Here is a 25,903-nt window from a genome sequence, read left to right as displayed (position 1 = left end):
TTATTATATAGGGCAGTGATAGAGTTGGCTTGGCCTCTGAATTTTGTGCAGATAGAATAAGCTATTGTTACAAAGAGATCAGGAAATACCATGCTTAAATAAGGTAGAAGTTTATTTCTTTCCCATGTAACAGTCCAGAAGTGAGTAGCCAGGGCTAGTTAGGCAGCTCATTCACCCCTAAATTACAGTTTCCCTCTCTGGAGTCACAGTGGCTGCTCTACTTGTTATCATTTCCCTGCCAGTAAGAAGAGAGAGAAGTGGGGAAGAGCAAACAACTTCCTTTTAATGATGTAGTCCAGAATTTGGACAGGTCACTTCTGTTCATACCCCGTTAGCCAGAACTTAGTTACATGGTCACACCTAGTAGTGGGGAAGGCCAGTAAATATATTCTCTAGCTGGATGATCATGTGCCCACTTAAAGGTCTATATTACTGGGCTTCCCTGGTGGCACAGTGGTTGAGAGTCCGCCTGCCGATGCAGGGGACACAGGTTCGTGCCCCAGTCCGGGAAGATCCCACATACCGCAGAGCGGCTGGGCCCATGAGCCATGGCTGCTGAGCCTGTGCGTCTGTAGCCTGTGCTCTGCAACGGGAGAAGCCACACAAAAAAAATCTATATTACTAAAAGAAAGAATGAGAATGCGTATGTGGTAATAATTAGCAGTCTTTGCCATATCTTGTGACTGACTAGTTAAGTTGCCTAGGGAGTTTCAAATATCACAAGATTCCACAGTGTGGAATTAAATATTAAATCAGTTTTATTATACCAAGTTGCTTATCACTCATTTCTGCCACTGTCCTGTGGGAGAAACCAAATATATTTTTAAAAGACGTAAGTACCCTCTATTGTTTCTTTGACCAAGAGAAGAATCTTAATAAAGTAATAAAAACATCTGAAAATTTAAAAACTGATTGCCAATTTGAAAGTCAGATTACCATATTCATAAATGATTAAGTTACAGAAAACTTCCTGCGTTTGATCTGCTTGTCCCCAGAGCCTTTGTATTATGTAATCAGAAAATATCTTCTTGTTGAGAAAAGAAGTATTTGTCTCTTCTTGCCCAGTTCTTGATTAAAAGAGAAATATCTACAATAACTTGTATACAAAGGATGAAATTTTCTTAATTCTAAAATAGTTCAGATGCTGTGCTATAAACTGCTTTTTCTTTGTACTGATAAGTAAGTTGAAGGATATAAAATATTTCAAATCATCCTGTGTGCTAAGCAAAGAGCCTTATTGACTAACCAGTGGGTATAAGGTGAAAACCTCAAATAAGACTAAATTTATGCTGTCTTTTTATCATAAATTACAGTTCTAAATGTTTTTCTGACAATAAATGTAAAGCCATAAGGATTATGCTGTCAGATTGCTTTATTCTAGAGCTAGTCTTGACCCATGTGAAATGTAAACTCTCAAGGCTTATGTTACCCATAAAAGCTTGTAAAACATGTTTTAAAGGAATGCATAAAGGCGTAACATGCCTTTATTTTATGTACTACTTTATTTTAAAATGCCTTTACTTTCACTTAAGATGTGAATGGCCTCATTATTGTTTACTACTCTTCCTTTTTACCTTTCTTTGCTCCTCAAAACATTTATCTTGGTGTAAAGTGTCGGTAGGAATAAAGTAGTTCACTCTTTTTTTTTTATTACTGAAGCTACTGGTATTAGAATAAAGGTGCTTCTGGCTCTTTCTGATCGAAGCCTTATTTCTTCTATTGTACATTGTGAGTACTTTGCCATAAACTTGTTTTCCACCTATTAGAATTTAAAATGTTTGTATCCTTTGTTCCAGGCCTTAATTTTCAGAAATATGTCTTGTTAAAACTTTTAGGCAGGTATGCTAGGATATATATTCAAGAAGATTCATTAATAATTAGGAATATTTAAATTATGATACCCATTCAAAGATTATTTTGAGCACCTACTCAATGTATTGTATCAGGAACTGCTCTAAGTTACTGGGTCTACAATGAGCAGCAGAAATGCTCCCTGCTTCATGAAATGGTGGCACAGACTAGTTAAGCAGAGACTAGTCAAACAATCCTGTGAATGTAAAGTTTCAAACTCTGATAAGTATTAGGAAGAAAAGTAAACTGCTTTTAAAATGTCTGTTAGGGATTTGACCTAATTTAGAGAAGACAATTTTTATGAAGTGATTGTGGAAGGACAAGGTTGGGGGGCTTTCCAGGCACAAGCCCCATTGGCCTAAAGAACTGAAAGTATAAGGGAAATAATGCAATGAGAAGAGTCAAGGGCAAGACTTTGTAGAGTTTTAGAGGCCATATTGAAGATTTTGGGGTTTTTATTCTATAATCAGTAGGGAGCCATTTAAGGTTTTTTGGGGGGAGGGGTGGGAGGAGGAAAGAGTGGGTCTTATGATTAGATTTACATTTTGCAAAGAACACTATGGCTACAGTGTAGAGAGTGGATTGGCTGATAGATTTAAGAAGAGCAGTTAGGCTGTTGCAGTAGTTCATTAATGTTGGATGCTTGAACTGTTATGTCTACATTGGAAATGAACAAGTGGATAGATTTGAGAGTATTTAAGATTAAAATTGACACTTGGTGGTGGATTGGCAATAGAACGAGGAAAGGTCAAGGATGGTTGTAGCTTTCTGGATAAATAGCGGTGCCATGTATTGAGAGAAGGAATGCTAGAAAAGGACCGATTTGGTGGGGTTGCGGGGGGTTTGAGGGGTTTGTTAGTTGGAGGGAGGAGATCATCGGATTTGAGTAAGTAAAATTTGAAATGCTTTTTCAGGAGCACTTGACCACATAGATATAGAGTTCAAAGGAGGATTCTGCTAGAAGGAGAATTTGAAAGTCTGGGAAATAACCAACCACTGGGAATGAGATTGCCCGAAGGGAGAATATATAGCAAAAAGAGGACCTTGGTAGAGCTAGATAGACTCACATGAGTCTAGCCATGGTGCTTATTTAGGGTCTTGGGCATTGTGGTCAGGCAAACCTGTATTCAAATCCCAGCTCTACTACCTACTGAGAAACCTTGAGCAGGTTATTTTGTAACTCTTTGTGCCTCAGTTTTCTCATCTATAACATGTGGGAAATAATCTCAGAAGGTTAGTTTAAGGATTAAGTGAGATAGAGAAAATAAAGCTCTCTAATTTCTGGAGCATAGTAGTCAGTGAAATGATCATATGATGATGATGTGTTGATGAAAAATTTGGTTGCAAAACAGTTCACATTTTTAAAAAAAGATACATACACATGTACACGGAAGTTTTGAAAGGGCAAATGCCCAAGTGTAATTACCTCTGAGGAGGAAAGGAGAGCAAAGTAAAGGAAGAGACTGTCACTTTTACTTTGTACGTATCTGGGGTTTTGTTATGGTGGTAATGGTGGACATTTTGTTATTTTTGCATTGTTTTCAACAAACGTGCTACTTTTGTAGTTTTTAACGACAATTTTGTTTCTTAATCATTTCTGAGCCTATTTTGTCTCTTTGTAAACTTTGAACAACCAGAGTTTGTTTTTTTGCTTGACAGAATGTTTTTGATTCAATGGAGATACCACACTGATTTCTTGAAGAGAAGCTTCTGAGTCCTAGATTACAGTGAACTAGAAGGACTGAGAAACTGGCTTAGAGCATGGGGTGGTTGTGTGGTAAGTCTGGTGACAAATTGCCTATGTACGGTGATAATCAGAGCTTTAGTTAATGGACATATGCACTACATGCTATAGTAATAGATATTATGTGGAAACGTTGTTCATTATTACAGGAAAGTAACTAATGTTTGCAAAGAGCTTATTATGTACCATAATAAGCAATCTCCTTCAATCCTGTAAGTAAATATTATTTTCATTTCAAAGTGAAAGAAACCAAGGCTAAAAGAAGCTGAATAAATTAATCAGGACCAAAATGCAATATTGTAAAATAAAAATAGTTTACCATTTGGCATGCAGAGAAATTGGTGACAGCACTGTCACTTAATAGTAGATAATCAGATTGATAATCTGATCTGTCAAATTGCAGATCTCCCAGGTGAGTCTTGGTATCAGGAAGGTGGGAGAGGGCAGGGTTTATAACTTCTTAGTTATAGGAGAATATAGCAGAGAATGGTTTAGCAATGAGCCGTGTAAACCATATCTCCGAGTTTTTAATCCTATACCGTCTCTTTTTTTTTTAACCTAAAATTGAAGTTGGTTTTTAGTTTACCAAAGTTTCAAGATAAGACAATTAGTTTGTGTCTGAAGTGTTATGTATTGGAATAATTAATATTTAATTATCTTCCTTCATGAACTGTGGAGCTCCCTATTGAGAGCTTTTGTGGTAGCCAAGCAAATCCTTCAATAAAGCTTTTGTCCTCTTTGTTAATCTTGGAACAGTTTGAAAGGTTTTTAAACCAAGGCTTTTTCTTTTAATCCATTCAATATTTACTAAAATTTTTATTCTTTCTATACTTAGAGGAAAAGAATGGTATGTCTCAGAATATTGGGATTAGTTCTTGAGGATGAGAAGAGATAATGTTTGACCTATTTAGAGAATTATGGATGACTTAAGGACACTTGAACTTTTTTTCCCATTTAGGAAATACGTGCTTTGGAAACTATGAAAAATGAGAATTTTCAGTATCAGCAGTAGGAAAAAATTCAATTTATAGAACTCTATATTAATATTTATGAAACCCATGAAAACTTGAGCAGCTGTATGTCCAAAATTATAGAGAATATGCTGCCTTAGTTTTGAAGATGGATTGAAATTTTGCCTGGATAAAGGGACATTTCTTAAGATAAGCTTTTTGCTTTATTTATGATAGTCGAGAGTATGTATGGACAACCATTTTTAGTAAATTCAAGATGTGTACTGTATTTAATCACCATTGTTTTAAGTTCTGCTTTTGAACACTGAGAAAGAATACAAAGTACATTCTGGCACCAAGTACCTAAGTACCTGTTTACCTCTTTAGATGCTGATAGACCACTTGTTTTGCTAGTCTTTGGAACTGGAAGGAGTGTCAAATACACAGAAGCCAGAGTCATCTCGGCCAGATGGTGTTTGATACAGATGGATGGTTAGTTGTCATGCAGATCTCCTAGTTGGTAACTTGTTGCTGCCATCTGACTCAAAGAATCATTCACACACACTGGCTGTCAAAAGCATCTTCTCTTCTGTCTGTTTTAGCTGTCATGTCTGTGCTCTGTACAGAAGTGTTGACAAGACATTGCTGTTGTACGTTTTCAATGTGGTTGTTAGTGATTTTTCTGTTTTGTTGGGTCTTTGGTAGTGCTGGAATGTACTTGCTTTTTAATTGTACTGTTTTTTTAAAAAAAATACTGTGACAGTGCAACAATTATCTGACCTTTTAAAAAGACTTTTCAGATAGTAAGTTTGTTAACATCTGTTCAGTGAACAAAAGCATTTACTAAAAAGAAAAAAAAACCAAACTTCTTGTTCCTGTTAGTTTCCAAACAGCAAGTAAACTGAATTCTGCTGGTTATTTCCCAGTTTGATACAGTATCCTCTTCTGGACTTCCCCTCTCATAGCCTTGTGGTCAGAAGCTTTATACTATTTTCTAAATATGTATTTTCTCTTCTCAAATTAGTACGTTTTTTTCTGATAGTATAAGCTTCCCTTTTTTTCCAGAAAAAGAAAATCTTCAGACATGGCCTATTTTTTTTGCATCCATCTTCTGAAACTTAATTTCCTTTTGTCTTATTTACCTACTGGCCTACTGTCTCTATTTTTCCTATTTTCCTTATAGAAATGTAAGCAAAACCTTATCTCCATTCCTTCAGGTTACTTCTGAAGGCATATCTATTTCTCTTATATTTCCTTATAAAACTTAGTTTATTTATTCGACTAATATTTATTGAGCATCTCAGTGTGTGCTAGGTACTCTGCTGTACTCTGGAGATGGGGTACTCAGGAGAAAATAGTCTCTGCCCTTGAGGAGGTCATAGTCTAAAGGGAAATCATACATATAAACATTTAGGCTAGACTACTGTAATTGATATAATGTAAGTATGTGGAAAGAACAGTAAAAGAACATGGGTCATTGCTGTTCTATTTCCCCTGCTATACTTCCAGAGTATTGGTTTTTAAATTATTACAGAATTTGCTTAAGTTTATAAAGTACTTTGTTAAGTTGTTTAAGAAATAGTTCGAAACTTCAACTTGAAATTATTGTTGATCTATAGATTTTTTTTCCAGCTAATGAAAACATTTTCAGCATTATTCATTTATTGTAATATGTTATATGCAGATGTGCTAAAGTATATTTTTAAGCCAGAAACTAGAAGATGAAAATTACCTGGCAGAGGCTTTCTGAGTTGGTTCCAAAAGAAAATACAAGTCATTTGTTTTTTCATTAAGGTTGGGGGAAAATATATAGTACATGGAGAATGGACTGAGGCTTGAATAACTTATACATTTATTCTGGGCCCGTCTCTAACTTACTAAGTTTTTTGTACTGGTTACTTAATGCTGGATAGTAGAATATATATAGCTCTCAAAGAATAGTGAAAGAATGGGTAATTTTTCGTTGATATTAATGAAAAGCTTTGAGTTCTTTAGAGAAAGTTCTAAATACACAGAAGTAGGTAGTACAGACTGTAATATCAGCGTGTTTGCTGATTCCTCAGCCCTGGTGGCTCTGTGTAGCCAGGTAAATTTAAAGTATTACAGAATTTGCATTAGAGGTTTAAACCCTTCTTACAGTCAACCTACCCACTCTTCCTAGGGGCTTGGATGTAAGTTTATGTAGGAATAAGAAGTCTTATTTGGGGAAGCCTGGCCCTCGACTGGAATTTGGTATCCAAGGTTCTGTTCTCAGACTCCTAGTCATAGGACATATGGTTCAGACAGATTCAAAAGACTCATTCTTTTATTCATTATAATAAAATTTACTTGGATTTTCTTTTAATTGGATTCTTTATTTCTTTTATTTTATTTTTTCAATAAGCATGTACTGAATTCCTCCTATGTGTAAGTTACTTTGCAGAGTTCTATGGGAGTATCAAGTTATATGATACCACCCTCAGGCAACATGCAAAGACAACACACCAGTTGGGTTATTTACCAGCTTTGTCAGTTACTCATGTGTGAAGTGTAATACTTATAAAATTTCACCTTTTATTTGGGAAAATGTGGTATTTTGCTTTCATTTCTTAAGCTAATTTACTTTGGGAATCTAGGAACAGCTGTGTATATAAAGAACTTTAGGTTTATAGATCTCTGAAAATAATAGAGCTTCATTAATTTTGAACTTTGATTAAGTATCAATTCAAAATAGTATATTTAGTATCTATTAAAGGACAGTCCAAGATTATTAGAACCCCATTTCATATTTCAAAGAATTTACAATTTAGTCATTTATATGTTCTTCTAGTGATAGAAATTGTTAAAGAATTCTCTATTATTCTTTGGTCATATATTTTTCAGACTTCGTGTTAATTTGATAATTGTAATGGAACGTTTTCAAATTTCGGGTTTGCAACATTTGTATTCTCTAATGCAAACTCCTGTTCTTCTTTCATTGCTTAATTCTCACAGCCACTGCAATGAAATAGTAGGGTGAATGGATTAAAAATATAAGGGAAATTGTGGTATTTAAGATATCCACTAGAGATTAACCATGTGTTCTCTTGACTTCTTAAAACTTAATCTTAGAAGTTTCTGATCAATATATTTTATAATTTGTACATGTCCCTTTGATTTTCATAGTGTTTTAGCTATAGCTACTTCCTTTGTGTTTTTGTACTCTAAAAGTAAATTCAAAAGTGTGTTTATTTAAAAGACATGAAATCTTCACTTTTTAAAGTTAGTGGGTATAGAATAACTTTAATATCCATTTTGTCATTCATGCTTTTTTTGTTATTATTAAGGATTAAATTCTAAATTATAATTTTTATCCAAGAAACTATACGTTGAACTCCTAACTGAAATTTCTTTAAGAAGATTTTTAAAATTTTACAGTGTTTAAAGCATTTTAAATCACTTATGTGTAATGATTATAAATGCATTATTGGATCCTATTTTTAGCTCATAAATAAATGCTCCAGTACCTGGGAAATGGCAATATGGGTAACTCATATCTATATGTAATTATTAAGGGGCAGTAAATGTATGTACATGTCTGTCAGTAAATATCAGGCTAACTGGTTTTTATGTCAGCAGACTGAGAACTATGAGCAGAGAATACGTGAGCAACAGGAACAGCTGTCACTTCAACAAACTATTATTGACAAGCTAAAATCACAGTTACTTCTTGTGAATTCCAGTCGAGGTATGTTCATGTTAAATTTTTATTTATTTCTTAAACCTCTGGGAGAAAAGAAAGATGGAAGTTAAGTTTTTCTATTTTATTTCTCCATTGTTTTACAGTAGTTCTGATATTTTAATAACTGTGGTACAGTTACATTTATTTAAGAAATGAACAGTTGCAGGAAATGGGAAAATGGACATTCACATATATTATCTGGTGGAACTCTTAAGTTGATAAAACTTCCTAGAAGACAATTTGTCAATAAATAGCAAAAGCTTTTAAAATGTCTGTGCCTTTTAAACCAAAAATTCAAGTCCTAAGAATATATCATAAGAAGATATTTCTTTAAGTACTCAAGGTATATATGCAAGGATGCTCATCACAGTATAATTTCTAATAATGGAAAACTAGAAATAAATGTTCAACAGTTAAATTACAGTCATTTGTGTAGTGAACAGCTATGTAGCCAAGAAAAGTGATAATAGGTGTTCAGTTACAAACATGAGACATATTCATGACATATGGCAAACTGAGCAAAGCAAGATAAAAAATAAATGTAATTTTATCTATGCAAAAAAAAAGATTCTTTTGTGAATTTATATGTATTGGAAAAGAAAAATTCTGATAAAATATAAACCAAAATGTTAATAGGAATAATTCACAGATAATAAAAACTGTGGGTAGCTTTTATTTTTTTTATTCTTTTCAGCATGTCTGCATTTTCTCATTTTTTAATAATAAGCATAGAGTATTATGCAAATAATTATCATAAACAAGAAATGCATACCTGAAAATATGACTTAAATAAAAGTTTAATTACATTGCTGATGATAAGATACAAAGAACATACTTCTAGTTTTCTAAATTCTACATATTTTATATACTACTGATATTGGAAGAGTAGGGGTTTTGTGCGTTTAGTGGGAATGAAAGTAAAAAAATATGAATCAAATATGCCAAAATCTAAATGGGCAAATTGTCAAAGTAGCTATTATCTAAAGAATTTTTTAAATTCATAGTTTAAAATCTCTACTCTTTAAAATTAGGGATTTGGGTTTGTATTCTTTTTACTTTTCCAGGTGGTACCAAAAACAAGGATTTCCCACTTATGTCTAAGAGGTTTTTGTCTTACAGATAACAGTTATGGCTGTGTTCCCCTGCTTGAAGACAGTGAAGCAAGGAGGAATAATTTCACTCTGGATCAGCCACATGATAACGTAAAATCACGAATACCAAAAGAAAAAGAATCAAAGGTAGACTGCGCTGCCAGTTTATTCCCTAAAGGAAATAAATGAGAAATCGGGCTTCTTGAATTATTTAGTCAGTATTCTGTCACATTTGGGATGGGCAGGAACGGTGGAGAATCATTCAGCTCTCTTCACCCCCACTCCAATTTCCGTTTATCTAAAACTGCTAGTAAACACAAGAAACTGTGCCACTGGAACATGTTCAGGTTTATTTTGCAAAAGACAAAATTCAGAAACAGTGATTCTGAGTTTTAGAATACAATTTTGTGATAGAGCCTGTTATAGTACATTTTAAAATCATTGAACTACTATAAAATGCTGACATAAATTTAGTGCTTAAGTAAATAATATTTGCAGACCATTTTCCTGTTTCAGAGACTTCTAAATGTCATGATTTATCATCAATTTTTAGTCAAAATTCTTATATTTATTCCAGTTATAACATTTCTCTGAAAATAATAAAATATCTGCAGTTCAAGTACATAGAAAGTATTTTTGAAAGCAGCAGTCTTGATTAGAACAAAGGGGATAATGTGAAAGGCTCTAAGATATATTAATAATTTAGTTTATTTTGAATTTGGATAATTTGTCATTATGAAAGTTTTAGAGTTTGTCAATTAGTGTTCAAAGAGAACCTTCGAACAGATTTCTTTTTTAAATTGTTTGTTTTAATTTTGTAAGATGTCTTTATGTCTCAAATATATATATATCTGAACAGCTGGGCTGAAATTAAGTGTAAGTAACAGAAATGATGTCAAAGGTAGCTTATTTCCAAAAAATTAATAATGTTGCATCAATTATAACCTTATTTGTTGACAGACCACAAGAGGGAAAAATATAAAGCTCCAAGTAGGAAATAAATCTAAATTCAGTGAGTTCTCTTAATTATCTTTACTAACAGGGGAAAGATTTATTTGACAGCTACGTATTTAACTCTTTGAATAGCTCATCAACTCAATCTTTTTGTATTATAATAAAAATTAGCAGTTTTATATTTCAGTTTTCTAATCTTCCTTTATGTATCTAGAGCCAAAGTGCTAATGAGCACTAAACGTATAAAGGATTAAAGGGAAGAAATATATTCTAAAAGAATGGATAAATTGGATTTATTGAGTATTTAAGAGCTGGCTATATATGCGTTACAAAAATTAGTCCTAATTTAGAAAAATACTGGCCAATTGAAATTAAAATCTTTTCCATTGGCATATATGTTGATCTGAGCTAATTAAGTTATAATTAAATACACTTTTAGGTAATACAATTGAAATCCTTTCCTGAAGGAGTTTGATTGGCATGGATATCATTAAGGTTTTTCCAAAATGAAAAAATTCCATATTGGTTGCTTGCAATTTTGTCAAAGTATGCATGTATACACAAGACAAAACCTAGAAGGTAGTATGCAGAAATGGCTAAGATAATGGCACAATTTTCTGTTTTCAATATGCTTTTATTAGCCTTCTCAAAAACGAATTGATTTTATTTTTTTTACTGAAGTATAGTTAATTTACAACATTATGTTAATTTCTGCTGTACAGCAAAGTGACTCAGTTATACATATATATATATTCTTTTCCATTATGGTTTATCATACTGAATATAGTTCTCTGTGTCATGAAAAACTTAACTGATTTTAGAAATTACATTCCCAATCAGTTGGCCTAGCCTCTGTAATGAATTAGTGAGTTAATAGAAACGTTTTGAACCAACAACAGAAGGAGGCTACTGCTAACCACTCACAGTCCTTTCCTCCTCCTATTTGGTGGGTAGTTTGAGGACTGTTTACCTTGTTTGGGACTTGGATAGGTTATTTGAAAAGGGAAAGACCCCCAGACATTATGGCAAATGGCAACTATGGCTGCCTTGGAAAATGAGACACATAGAGTGGAGGAGAAAGGAATATGTTGAGGGAAAAGAGGACCTTTTAGAAAATTGTATTTGAGAAACATGAAACGTATAGTTTAGTCTGTTCATAGAAATCCTACACAAAGAGCATGCAAGAGTCCTTTGATTTCTAAAAGGACATAAAAAAGTCAAGGTCGCAGAACCTGTGTCATTGGATGACCCTTAGTATTCTGCTTGTAGTTTAGTGACATTAGAGGAGAAGTATACTCAGTTTAATGGAAAACTTGAGTTTCACCTCTTGTACACCACTGTAGTTTGTACAGTATTTCTTGTTGAGATAGGATTCATTGTATTATCTATCATATAACAAAGTACCGGGCTTCCCTGGTGGTGCAGTAGCTGAGAGTCCGCCTGCCGATGCAGGGGAAACGGGTTCGTGCCCCAGTCCGGGAAGATCCCACATGCCGCAGAGCGGCTAGGCCTGTGAGCCATGGCTGCTGAGCCTGCGCGTCCGGAGCCTGTGCTCCGCAACGGGAGAGGCCACAACAGTGAGAGGCCCGCATACCGCAAAAACAAAAAAACAAAACAAAGTACCCCAAATTTACCCCAATATATAGCAACAACTATTTATTAATCACTTTTTGTGGGTCAGAAATTCAGAAGTGACTTAGCTGGGTAGTTCTGATTCAGGATCTTATGTGATTGAAGTCAGAATGTGGCCAAGGGCTTCCAGTCACCTGAAAGCTTAACGGTGGTTGGAGGATCCACTTCCAAGATGGCTTACTCCAAGATGGCTGTTGGCAAGATACCTCACCACATGGGCCTCTCATCACAGTGTGCCAGCTATCTTCCTCAGAGTAACAAAGAAAGAGATCCAAGAGAGCAAGGAGGAAGCCACAGTGCTTTCTACAAGCTAGTCTCTAAAATCACACCTTTGCTTCCACTTTATTCTGTTCATTAGAAACAAGTCACTAAGTGCTCCAGAGATAAAATAAGTTCTTCTTTAAAAAAAAAAAAGATTATCAAAGATTTTGTAGACCTACTGTATTTAAAAGCATCACAGGGGGACTTCCCTGGTGGTCCAGTGGTTAAGACTCCGTGCTCCCAATGCAGGGGGCCCGGGTTTGATTCCTGATCAGGGAACTAGATCCCACATGCCACAACTAAAAGAGCCCGCATGCCACAACTAAGACCCAGCACAGCCTAAATAAATAAATATTTTTAAAAATAAAAATAAAAGCATCACAGGGATTGTTGATTGTGGTATACAGAAGAGGGTACCAAAAGATCAAGGGTGTGCGTGGGGGCAGCATAGTACATCATTTACCATATGATAAATATTGATGAGAGTTAAAGGAACCTGGCAGAATTTAATATTGAATTTGACTCACCTGAATCCTATTGTTATTCATCTCAGAGGAAAGAAATAATCATAGCTTATTATCTTGAGAATAATTTCAAAAATTCTAATATGAATATAGACTTTCCAGAGGAGATTAGCTGAGCAGTGCTTTAGAGCACCAAGAAACTGTCGCATGTTATTACTTTAAAAGTTAAAAATTGTAAGAAATCAAATAACACAAAAATGCATACACTTATTCTTGGCAAAGACTACTATCTTGTTTGCAGGACACCATTGTCAGACATAGTAACATATGTCATGATAGCAGTTATTATTTAGCAAATTTTATATTTTAATATAAATACAAATTCTGAGAAGGGATCGAACCCAGGCCCCCCTGCAGTGGAAGCGCAGACTCCTAACCACTGGAACGCCAGGGAGTTCCCCTGGATCATTTTTATGATCTTGGAAATGAGATTTTTTTATAATACGGCTCTGGGAACCACTTCAGTTGCAAACTAAATGCTACCGTAGGTGTGTAGGGTGTGACAAAAGATTTTGTCATCTTTCTATCCCTTTTTTTGTGTGGAAGTTATACAAAAGTCCTAGAGTGTTTTGACACAAGAAAATATAGAGAGCAAAAATGTAGAATACATAGAAGAATTTAGTGATGTTGGTAAATTTTCTTCACTCATTCATTCAATAACTCTAAACTGCCCTCTGATTTAATAACCAATATAGACGTTATTGAATGTTATAAAGTTTTTTCAGATTCTAGGATCCGAGATACAAAGTATATATTATATGAGTTTATTTGAACTTTTAATTATTTAGAGACCATGTGTTCATGTGTATAGAGATGTTTTTATGCTTTATTTCTGATTTTCTATATATAATTTATTCTTTATACATCTTTTTTCATCTGAGTTATACGCTTTAAACAAAAGTTTAAAAGTACAAAGAATGGGGCTTCCCTGGTGGCACAGTGGTTGAGAGTCCGCCTGCCGATGCAGGGGACACAGGTTCGTGCCCTGGTCCGGGAAGATCCCACATGCCGCGGAGCGGCTGAGCCCGTTAGCCATGGTTGCTGAGCCTGCGCATCCGGAGCCTGTGCTCCGCAATGGGAGAGGCCACAACAGTGAGAGGCCCGCGTACCGCAAAAAAAAAAAAAAAAAAAATACAAAGAATGCAGTTGTTACTGAAAGATGCCAGTTAGACAGTTGGCAGATTTCTAATGTAGCTATCATTGTGATTAGATCAGCAGATACATGGTAGCTTTGAGGAGCAGGAAAGATTTTATAGGTTTAGAATAGTAAAACAGTAATGGAGCTGTGGAGCTGCCATCAGTGCTAACATTAAGGAAGTAGGATGTGCTGTACCTGTCAATTGCAAGTAAACATAGAAGCTCTGATATGTTTGAAGAAAGCTGATGTCTAAAAATTCGCTTGTCAATCAGTTAGACAAGAAGTTTTTGGGTTTTTTTTTAACATCTTTATTGGAGTATAACTGCTTTACAATGGTGTGTTAGTTTCTGCTTTATAACAAAGTGAATCAGCTGTGCATATACATATATCCCCATATCCCCTCCCTCTTGCACCTCCCTCCCACCCTCCCTGTCCCACCCCTCTAGGTGGTCACAAAACACAGAACTGATCTCCCTGTGCTATGCGGCTGCTTCCCACTAGCTATCTATTTTACATTTGGTAGTATATATAAGTCCATGCCACTCTCTCACTTCGTCCCAGCTTACCTTTCCCGCTCCCCGTGTCCTCAAGTCCATTCTCTACATCTGCGTCTTTATTCCTGTCCTGCCCCTAGGTTCTTCAGAACCATTTTTTGTTTGTTTGTTTTTTTAGATTCCATATATATGTGTTAGCATGTGGTATTTGTTTTTCTTTTTCTGGCTTCACTCTGTATGACAGACTATTTTCCCAGTCTTGCTAGTCCTTGATAGGAATACCAAAAAAAAAAAAAAAAAAAAAGAGTAAGATCTTTCCCCTTTAAGGAGCTACAATCTGGTTGGGGAAACAAAATTTGGAGACCCAAAGCAATTAGCAAGCAAATTAAAAGACAATGTGAAGTCCTAATTACATGACAAAATGAAATCCTAATTATCATTTTATGGTACAGATAAAACATATAGGACCTTAATTTAAAAATAAAAATTCCCAGTGAGCTGAAGGTAGGCTTGATCAGGCACTCAACATTTAGTTTAAGTAGGGGAAAGAAAACAAATTCTTAACTTGCTTATGTGGTAGTATGTGCATAGATATGTAAACTTAAATTTTGTGCAGCATTTTAATAGAAAAAGAATAATCTCTAGGCAAGAACCCATATTATTCCAGGCTACTTTGGAGAACATTAAATAAACTGAAAGCTACAACTGAGGGTTTTGGGGGCTTCCCTGGTGGCACAGTGGTTGAGAGTCTGCCTGCCAATGCAGGGGACACGGGTTCGTGCCCTGGTCCGGGAAGATCCCACATGCCACGGGGCAGCTGGGCCCGTGAGCCATGGCCGCTGAGCCTGCGCGTCCAGAGCCTGTGCTCCGCAACGGGAGAGGCCACAACAGTGAGAGGCCCGTGTACGGCAAAAAAATAAGAATAAAACTGAGGGTTTTGAAAGAGCAATTTCATTTACTATAACTTTTTAAAATTACATAATCATGACTTCAGAGGAGAGAGTGCTTCTTTTTGTTTCCTTATTCTTTATTTTTGTTTCTTTATTCTGTAGACGGTTCTTCAGTGAAAGGCATTTGCCCATGGTGTATTCCTCCAGTTATTATATATGACAGTTTTGGCAGACACTGTATGAACTTTAAGTTGTTCTGCTGTCTGGCCTTCTGTAGCTTATAAAATCCTAGCCTCACAAATCTAGGTCTTGGATGACATCTCCATCCATGAACTGTTCATATCTCATATACTCTGGACTTCAGGAGCAGCACCCACTTAGGTGGGGATCGCCATCTGAGTTTCAGGCCCCCATAGCTTCTTTCAACATCTAGATACTTTCTCTATTGCAAGTCTCTTAAACTATATTTATTTATAGGTTAGGTTTATTGTCAGGTACCTGGTTTTATATACATTGTAAATGCTTTAAAATAGAGTATCGTATACAGGTATATGATAAAAACACCTGTTTTTAAATATGTTTTTATTATTTGAACAGAAGTTAGAAATTATATTATTAGTCAAGATATGTAACTATCAAGTGATTTCCTTGGCAAGGTAAAATATGGTTTACATTACCAAAACACATAGTACCTTTCCTGAGAGAGGAACTTTAAAAAAAATATGACTGCTTATGTTCTCACCTTTGTATTACTCACCTTTGTAAAAAACAACAAAAAAAAGTTATCCTTATATTCCTTTAAGGCTCGATTCTTTCTTTTCATCATCTCTTATTAGATAGAAATGCCCATTATACAATGACACATGACAGCCTAGCCTGGGGATTACAGAGGATTGGAGAAAACGTGTGTATGTAGCAACTTACCTTCTTGGTCAGAGCAAATGTCCCATTCCCCCTGGTTTTGTTTTTAGAGATTGGATCAAATATACCTTCTTTTTATATGTAACACTTCTATATTACTTTTCTCTAGAGATTAGTCTTTGTTTATAGACTCTCTGGTAGAATAATAATTAGAAGGAAAAAAGTTATTCAACAAGTTTATTCATTAAAATTCATAGTTTTCCCCAAGGTGTCATAATAAATATATCACAAACTCTAAGAAAATTGATATCCAAATCATTTTAATGTTTACATTGAAGCTTCTGTTGTAGAAATTGTTTCCAAATCTGAATTATTAATTCATCCTAACTCTTTCCTGTTTTGAGTCTCTGGTTTTGTTTTTGTTTTTTTTATTGAAGTATTGTTGATTTACAATGTTGTGTTAGTTTCTGGTGCATAGCAAAGTGATTCAGGTATATATACATATTCTTTTTCATGTTCTTTTCCATTATGGTTTATTACAGGATTTTGAATATAGTTCCCTGTCCTATACAGTAGAACTTTGTTATTTATCTATTTTTTATATAGTAATTTGTATCTGTTATTCCCAAATACCTAATTTATCCCTCCCCCACCCCCTCTCCCCTTTGGTAACCATAAGTTTGTTTTCTATGTCTGTGAGTCTGTTTCATAAATAAGTTCATTTGTGTCATATTTTAGATTCCACATATAAATGTTATATGGTATTTGTCTTTCTCTTTCAGACTTACTTCACTTAGTATGATAATCTCTAGGTCCATCCATGTTGCTGCAAATGACATTATTTGCATTTTCGTTATTATTATTCGTTATTATTATTCGTTATTATTCGTTATTATTATTCGTTAACATTATTCGTTTTTATGGCTGAGTAATATTCCATTATGTATATATACCACATTTTCTTTATCCATTCATCTGTTGATGGACATTTAGGTTGCTTCCATGTCTTGGCTATTGTAAATAGTGCCACAGTGAACTTTGGGGTGCATGTATCTTTTTGAATTATGGTTCTCTCTGGATATATGCCCAGGAGTGGGATTGCTGGATCATATGGCATCTCTCTCTCTTTTAGCTTTTTAAGTAACCTCCATACTGTTTTCCGTAGTGGCTGCAGCAATTTACATTCCCACCAACAGTGTAAAAGGGTTCCCTTTTCTCCACACCCTCTCCAGCATTTGTTACTTGTAGACTTTTTAATGATGGCCATTCTTATCAGTTTGAGGTGGTACCTCACTGTAGTTTTGAATTGCATTTCTCTAATAATTAGCAATGTTGAGCATCTTTTCATGTGCCTGGTGGCCATCTTACCTCTTCTTTGGTTAAATGTCTATTTAGGTCTTCTGCCCATATTTTGATTGGGTTTTTTTTTTTTTCTGTTACTGAGTTGTATGAGCTATTCGTATATTTTGGAAATTAAGCCCTTGTTGGTCGCATCATTTGCAAAGATTTTCTCCCAGTCTGTAGGTTGTCTTTTCATTTTTTTTATGCTTTCCTTTGCTTTGCAAAAGCTTATAAGTTTGATTAGGCCCCATTTGTTTATTTTTGCTCTTATTTCTATTTCCTTGGGAGACTGACCTAAGAAAACATTGGTATGATTTATGTTGGAGAATGTTTTACCTATGTTCTCTTCTAGGAGTTTTATGGTGTCATGTCTTATATTTAAGTCTTTAAGCCATTTTGAGTTTATTTTTGTGTATGGTGTGAGGGTGTGCTCTAACTTCATTGATTTCTATCTAGCTTTCCCAGAACCACTTGCTGAAGAAACTGTCTCTTCTCCATTGTATATTCTTGCCTCCTTTGTCAAAGATAAATTGACCGTAGTGTGTGGGTTTATTTATGGGCTCTCTATTCTGTTCCATATGTCTGTTTTTGTGCCAATACCATGCTGTTTTAATTACTGTAGCTTTGTAGTATTGTCTGAAGTCTGGGAGGGTTATACCTCCAGGTTTGGTCTTTTTCCTCAGGATAGTGTTGGCAATTTTGTGTCTTTTATGTTTCCATATAAATTTTAGGATTGTTTGTTCTAGTTCTGTGAAAAATATCGTGGGTAATTTGATAGGGATCACATTAAATCTGTAGATTGCTTTGAGTAGTATGGCCACTTTAACAATATTAATTTTTCTAATCCAAGAGCATGGAATATCCTTCCATTTCCTTGAATCATCTACAGTGTCCTTTATCAGTGTTTTGTAGTTCTCAGCTATAATAAGTCTTTTCACCTCCTTGCTCAGATTTATTTCTAAGTATTTTATTTATTTTTGGATGCAATTTTTTTAAATAAATTTATTTATTTATTGGCTGTGTTGGGTCTTCGTTGCTGTGCGCGGACTTTCTCTAGTTGCGGCGAGCAGGGGCTACTCTTTGTTGCGGTGTGTGGGCTTCTTATTTCAGTGGCTTCTCTTTGCTGCAGAGCACAGTCTCTAGGCACACGGGCTGCAGTAGTTGTGACACGCGGGCTCAGTAGTTGTGGCTCGTGGGCTCTAGAGCGCAGGCTCAGTAATTGTGGCACACGGGCTTAGTTGCTCCATGGCATGTGGGATCTTCCTGGACCAGGGCTTGAACCCGTGTCCCCTGCATTGGCAGGCAGATTCTTAACCACTGCGCCACCAGGCAAGTCCCCTTGATGGGATTTTAAAAGGGATTGTTCTTTTACTTTCCATTTCTGATACTTCATTGTTAGTGTAAAGAAATGCAACAGATTTCTGTATGTTAATCTTGGTGAGTCTCTGTTTTTTAATTTAATACATAATTTTAGTTTTTGCTTTGTTATTACACTAGAAATAATTTTTGAGGGGAGAAGAAAATGAGAAGTGGCATATCACTTTTTAAATCCTCTTCCCTGGCTTCTAAGAAGATTTAAATAGCTCTAATATGGTATTTCTCCCCTTATTTCCCCTTTCTGTACCCTTTCTCACATTTCCCATTTTTCTTTTTTCTACTCTTCTCCAGAGCCCACTAAACAGAGCTACTGTATTCTGTTCTTCCTTGATTTATCTTGACCAAGGCCTGAAAGGCTGTTTTTTCAACCTCAGTAGGTTGGGGCTAGCCCTCCAAATCAATCTAGTTTCTCTTATTAATATATTATAATCTGTCATCCTAAAAGTTCTCAAAATCTGTTTTAAAGATATTTGTTTCTTCATACTTCCCTGGCGGTCCAGTGGTTAAGACTCTGCGCTTCCAATGCAGGGGGTGAAGTTTTGATCCCTGGTCAGGAAACTAAGATCCCACATGCCGCATGGCGTGGCCAAAAAAAAAAAAAGATATTTGTTTTTTGGTTAGAAATGCTTTTTGCATTTGATCTGTTGTGATATGTTGTGGTGGGTGGTTTGGAGGGGGGCGGGTTGTGGGGGTTTTTTTTTGTTTGTTTGGTTGGTGGAATTACATGAAGAAAATCCAGCTTCACACAGATACGTAGTTGGGAAAGGGAAGAGTATTTTAATAACCTTTTTAGAAATTGTAGATATTTTCCTTTGATACTATACCAAAACTTGGCAAGTGGTAATTTCTTAATGTTAGCTGCAGTATGAAAGCTGAAACCAGTGAACTCTTCTGGTACATTAAAAGCCATTGGTCTTGTACTTCGAATGTGTCTTTTACTTATGTATGATTTTGTAGCATCATGAATTGGTCATTTGGAAAATCCCAGTTCAGGGAGCTATGCACAACTTCCAAATATTGACTTATTTCATGATATAATATTTTAACTCACATTTAACATCATCACTGATCTCATCAGAAAAGTCTTTATACTGGGCAGCTGTCAAGATTATTATAACAGAAGTTTTCCAAAATTTGCACTTGAAAACTTAAATTTTTTCGTAAACAACAAATCTTTTCAGTTGTTTTCCTTAAAGTGGGAAGCTAGCTTCATTTGCTTTTGAGAAAATGTCTGAATAACCATAGCTTGCATGATAATCATGCTTTCAAGTGAAAATGGCATTCCATTAAAAAAGTGACTAGTTCAACTTGCAGCTCGAACACTTGCACAAGTGTTTTTCCCCCTGTACTTCAGTATGAAATAGAAGTCCTTTGTGTATATTTCACATTTTGTCACACAGAATACTAAAAAATGTTAGCTTGGGATCAAAATTCAATAAAGTTAATAGTTTTTACTATGTCATCATCAAGGATATTCTTAGGTGAAACTGGCTTCCTTTTTGATCGAGTATACGGCATTGAAGAATACAATGAGTACAGTTTGGTAACATGGCCTTGGTCATACTCAGGCACCAGCAGTTTTACTCACCATTGCTTTTGTATCATCAGTATAAATGCCAACACAGTAAAAAAAAAAAAAAGGCAAATAATATTTAATACTACTGTGACAGTTGTTGACCCCATGAGTTTCAGGGTCTGGGGTTTGATTTTACCCTACCTACAAGCTAATAAGTTATAACTTCATGGATGGTGGAAGAAGACATGAGGCTCCTGGATCAGAGTAAAAAAGATCTCTGTTATTTATAGAACAGCAAGCAGCTAGAGCATTATATTTGCATTGGTCTCATGGTGGGGGACACAGGGTGGACCCAAATGGATGCCTGTGCATGCAAAGGGTTGCATTATGCTGTTAAAAGCTGGTGTGGTGCCTGATGCATTTCTTGAGCTATTCCACAGAACGCTAGACTTGTGAAATGTTGCATAGTATGTATTCTTCGTGGTAATTTTTAAAGGCACAAGAATGTATTATAGGATCCAAAATCAACAGTAAGAAAACTACTTAGCGGGAATTCCCTGGTGGTCCAGTGGTTAGGACTCCACACTTTCACTGCTGAGGGCCCAGGTTCAATCCTGGTTGGGGAACTAAGATACCGCAAGCTATGTAACGTGGCCAAAAAGAAAAAAAAAAAAAAAAAAACTACTTAGCTTCATTTTACCATAGAATCTCTAGCTAGCACTTTTCCCAATATTGTATTTTAACAACTCTTATTGAATTTGTAGTCCCCTTTAAGATATTGCTAGAATTTGATGGGGGAGAGATGGGGAGGTCACACCTAATTTATCATTTGCACGTAATATGCTGTGTTCTTTCAGTGTCTTTGTTGCTTGCTTAAGGCACTCTTGCCATGTTATGAAAGCTTTTTTACCTGAAAGATTTTTTTTCTTTGCCAGTTAGACATCTTTCCATACACTTGATACTCGGCTCTAAGATAAATAGATAGATCCTAGAATCCTGATAAAATTATTGTAAGGTAGTTCCCAGGCATTCTCTAAGTCATTAAACTATGATTTTTTTTTTCTTCTCTGGTAAGTTCCTTTTGGAAAACCAAATAATTCCAAGATGGGTATCTTTTATTTTCTCTCTCCTGTTATGCTTATCAATAGTGGTGTGATTTTTATATTCCTTATTGGATGGGTTTACCCACCGTTATTACGACCTCTAATTGCTCTTAACTATTTAACATTAAGGCAGCATGTTTCCCTCTACATTTCATCCAAATAATGATGTGCAGGAGGTCACTGACTTGTCCAGATTCCCTGAAAGTGTCACCTAGAATGTATTCCTGCTGGATGGCCAGTGGCCACAGTAAATGTTGCTTTCCTTCTTGCTCCTGCTGATGTGAACATTTTCTCTTCCTCCTCTTTCCCCATGCTGCAGCCACAGAATCCCTGTTCTTGTCCCCGGCTCTTGTTTCTCATCTTGTCCTGAGGACAGAGTGAAAACTTTTTAATAAAGCTGAATCTAAAACTCTCCCTTCGGGACTTCCCTGGTGGCGCAGTGGTTGAGAGTCCGCCTGCCGATGCAGGGGACACGGGTTCGTGCCCCGGTCCGGGAAGATCCCACATGCCGTGGAGCGGCTGGGCCCGTGAGCCATGGCCGCTGAGCCTGCGCGTCCGGAGCCTGTGCTCCGCAACGGGAGAGGCCACAACAGTGAGAGGCCCGCGTACCGCAAAAAAAAAACAACAAAAACTCTCCCTTCTACTTTTTTGATAAATGTCCATTTCTCTTTTACATGAAGAAGATAATAGATCTTTATAGTTAGTTGTTTTTACTAAGTTTTTTCTTGGCAAAGTAAAAAGTTGGTAGCCCTTTATCAGACCCCTAGTTATGTTTTGAATTTTGCTATTCTAGGAATGCTTAATCTCAGTTTCTTGAAGGTTTTATCTTTCCCTAAGATTTTTTTATTTTAAGGAGAATGGCCTTGCATTAACAAAGGAAAATGAAGATTAGAAGTGTGAACCAGATTTGAGGAAGAGGTGATTGGGTTTATTTTTAATTTTTTTAAATATTTATTTTTATTTATTTATTTATTTATGGCTGCATCGGGTCTTCATTGTGGCGCGGGCTCTTTGTTGCGGCACGTGGGCTTCTGTCTAGTTGTGGCGCACAGGTTCCAGGGTGCGTGGGCCCTGTAGTTGTGGCACGCAGGCTCCAGGGCGCATGGGCTCCATAGTTTTCGTCACGCAGGCTCTCTAGTTGAGGCGCATGAGCTTAGTAGTTGTGGTACGTGGGATAGTTGCCCCGCGGCATGTGGGATCTTAGTTCCCTGACCAGGGATCAAACCCATGTCCCCTGCATTGTAAGGCGGATTCTTTACCACTGGACCACCCGGGAAGCCCCTGATTATGTTATATTTTAAAATGTGGTGCTCTACTATAGACAGCAAAACAAGTGAAAATATATTGGATTGAAAGAGAATTGAGAGTGGCTATCAAGAGAGAGGGTGGGCCTGAAGATACAGACTTTAGGAAATGAATACTCAATAGACTTAACACGAGAATGAACAATAAGAGAAAGGTGTATAATGAGGGAAGAACAGTGTACCCATGTGTGAACCTTAGAGAATGCCTACATTTTTAGTCTAAGAAGAACAGGGACCAATGAAAACACCAAAACTCAAAAAGAAAACCTAAATATTATACTGGTAGCCAAAAAGGTATCAAGAAGGAGGAGCTGCTCACTACTGTGAAGTACTGTCACTAATGGGAGATTCCGAGTTTTCTGTGGTTTTGTCCTGAGGGTGGCCACAATTCCAGTGGCTAAAATTCCAATTGAAAGCCCACCATCATTCTGGCTGGAAGAAGCAGAAAGGAAAATGGTCCCAGAATAACCACAGTCACCAGAGAAGGAAGGAGCCCCATAAAGGAGAGAGCCAGAGAAAGTAAACCTGAAGTTCCGTGTTTAAACTCAGCCCGTCTCTGGCTCTCCCTAAAACCAAGGATGTGTGGGCAAACTGAAAGCAGTTTGCAGCTGAAGCATAAAGGAATGAACTGAGATCTGAGCTGCTGCTCTTCAGAGGAGTGACAGTTTGGAGTCTGAGTCTAACCAACTTAATTTCCTGCAAAAACAAAAACATCAACACTCTTTGGCACCATATAACCGAATATCTCCCCAACATAATATTCACAATGTTCTGGGTACAGTCCAAAATTATTCAACATATGGCGAGTCAAGAAAATATGACCCAGTTTCAAGGGAACAGATACCAACCCTGAGATGATGCAGATATTGAGATTATCAGACAAAGATTTTAAGTCAGCTACTATAACTATGCCCAGTCATCTATTAGGAGGTAGTTAGGAAGGCAGGAAGAGAATTAAGGTTTCGAGAGGATAGCATTAACAGTAAGGTACTCCACTGTCATGCTTTGTCAAATGGTTAACTTTTAATGAGAAGTCTGAGAAATACTTAAACTGTGAAATTCTGGTTAAGAAGCTATTGCCAAATTGCCTCTGTTAACACGTAAACTGGTTTGGCAGAACTTGAGTAAGTCTATCTAGGGTGATTTTGGGGTGTAAATTTCTTCTTGGACATTCTTGAGCACAAAAAGGGCCATACCAAAGGCCATTCCCCAGGCAGTATTTAAACATCAAAACTTGGCTTATAACTATGCCTCACTGAGAAATATATTTGTTGTATTACAGACAGGTTTTAGAGTCTTAAAAGTAGTTTGCATTGGTGCAATGTGTAAATGTTACCCTTCTGTATCTTCCTCACCATGCTAGGTAACCCTACTACTTCACTTCTCTAGCAGTCGGGACCTGTCAACTGAGAGGTTAAGAGCCTGAGGCAGTAAGGCTTGGGTTCCAGTGGCAGCTACTCCACCTACTAGACTGTAGACAAATATTTGATCTCTCCAGACCCTTAGTAACTATAGTGAACTTTAAAATCAAATTAAAGTACTTAATTCACAAGATTATGTGGATTTAGTTAAATAATTAATATGTGCAAATTGCTTAAATAACAACTATTTTCATGAAGATATTTTCTGTTCACCATGGTAGTGGTATGACAAAAAAGTAGTAGTTAATGAAAAGGATTTTCCCAAATCATTTCATTTTAAAGTAGTGTTCAGAGAAGGGGTGAAGGAAGTATGGGAAACCTTACTTTTTAAAATTAGTCACTTACGTTATTTCTCTATTTTGCATGAAAAGGCATTCCCACAATTAGATACTTCTTCCTATTAAGAAAATTAATCAGAAAGATAACTTTTTTTTAATGTTTTATTGTAACATTGAATTGATAGAAGTTTTGGGGGGTTTACGTTAAACCAAAACCTTGTAAAGAACTTGGAAGTAATTGGGATATTTAATTTTATTTTTATATTGTTTATTTTCTTGCCTCTTCCTTCAGAACTCTGGGATGGATCCCATTTTGCCCTGGAATTGTTCCCGCACTGGCAGTGGATTTGCCTAGCACACTGTGTCATGCGGAACAGACAAGGCTCCTAGGATTTGTGTTCCTCTTGCTTTTCTAGATTTTCAGTAATATTATTGAGGGTGACAGAACCACAGATTTCACATGGCCATAAGTTCGTATAAATACAATTTCTGTGTATTTTTTTAAATTACCTTTTGTCCTCAAACTTCTTTTTTAATATGCTTTTATATTCTTATCAAATCTCTTGTAACTTTTTTCTGTTCCTATTTTCTACCTTAAGCTCTTCACTTTCTCAGCCCTTTTTTCACTTTCTCCCTAATTCAGCCATATTCAATGCTTGACTTCACTGTAACATTTTGTTTCAATATATCTAAAACTGGTAAATTCAACCTCAGTTTCTCCTTTAACATTTCATTCTTAGTTTCAAAAATCTAAGTGATACCTTATTTTCACTTTCTTTTTCCACTACTCATTTTTTCTTTTTCTGTAATAAATTTTATTAAGTTAGTATTTATAACTATTCCACAGTTTATATTACCTTTACTAATCCATGCCATCTCACCTGGGCTAACTTCTTGGTTGACATTGTTCCAAGTAAGAACATAGCTCTTTTCTGTTTTAAAAGCGTAATCTCAGAAATGAAATCAAATATTGGCTACACTCAGTTGCCTGAGCCACCTGAAAATAAATATTCCTTTTGCATGAAAGGATCTCAACTAAATTTTAGAGAGAATCTTTGATGTGAACCCTGGAATAAAGCGATAGTCACTGCTATAGGTTAAATATGTATCATTGAAGACTTACCACCTTTATTCAGTATTAGCCTTTTAAAGTTTAGATTCTGGAAAAAAAAATGGAAAAAATAACTAAGAGGTTGTTTTATCTTATATACCATAAAGAAGAGAACGTTTCTGTTTTTAATTTCCTTTTGAAGTATATGGCTTCAGGCAATCAAATAAATTGGTACAATGTCAAAATAAATAAATAAATAAAGTTTAGATTCCTTCCATATGAGAGGTATTAATGAATTTGAATTGAATCATCTTTAAAAGTTCCATAACTCAATTTAATTTTGCTGACTTTAGTTGCTTAAAATTTTTAAGAAAAAACATGATTCTGATTAAAAATTTTTATTGCATTTCTTCTTCTCCCCT

At 35.8% G+C, this 25,903-nt stretch overlaps 1 protein-coding gene across 13 annotated transcripts in view; it reads left to right on the top strand.

The window, feature by feature from the left end:
* The window catches only part of TANK (TRAF family member associated NFKB activator), an 87,438-nt gene that overhangs the window by 46,511 nt on the left and 15,024 nt on the right, over positions 1–25,903 (top strand). For 9 of the 13 annotated variants that reach the window (XR_009541175.1, XR_009541173.1, XM_060152779.1 and 6 more), the window contains exons 3-4: positions 8,140–8,251; positions 9,365–9,483. Coding sequence is in view for 11 of the 13 variants with exons in the window: in XM_060152779.1 (XP_060008762.1) it covers positions 8,140–8,251; positions 9,365–9,483 (231 nt within the window). In the remaining 2 variants the exon portion in view is untranslated. Of the gene's footprint in view, positions 1–4,932; positions 5,038–8,139; positions 8,252–9,364; positions 9,484–25,903 lie in introns of all 13 variants that reach the window. The other 4 variants (XM_060152784.1, XM_060152778.1, XM_060152780.1 and 1 more) reach the window with 3 other exon arrangements.

The sequence above is a fragment of the Lagenorhynchus albirostris genome, chromosome 6, assembly GCF_949774975.1.
Source record: "Lagenorhynchus albirostris chromosome 6, mLagAlb1.1, whole genome shotgun sequence".
Classification (NCBI taxonomy): domain Eukaryota; kingdom Metazoa; phylum Chordata; class Mammalia; order Artiodactyla; family Delphinidae; genus Lagenorhynchus; species Lagenorhynchus albirostris.
This window is presented reverse-complemented; position numbering and strand designations above follow the sequence as displayed.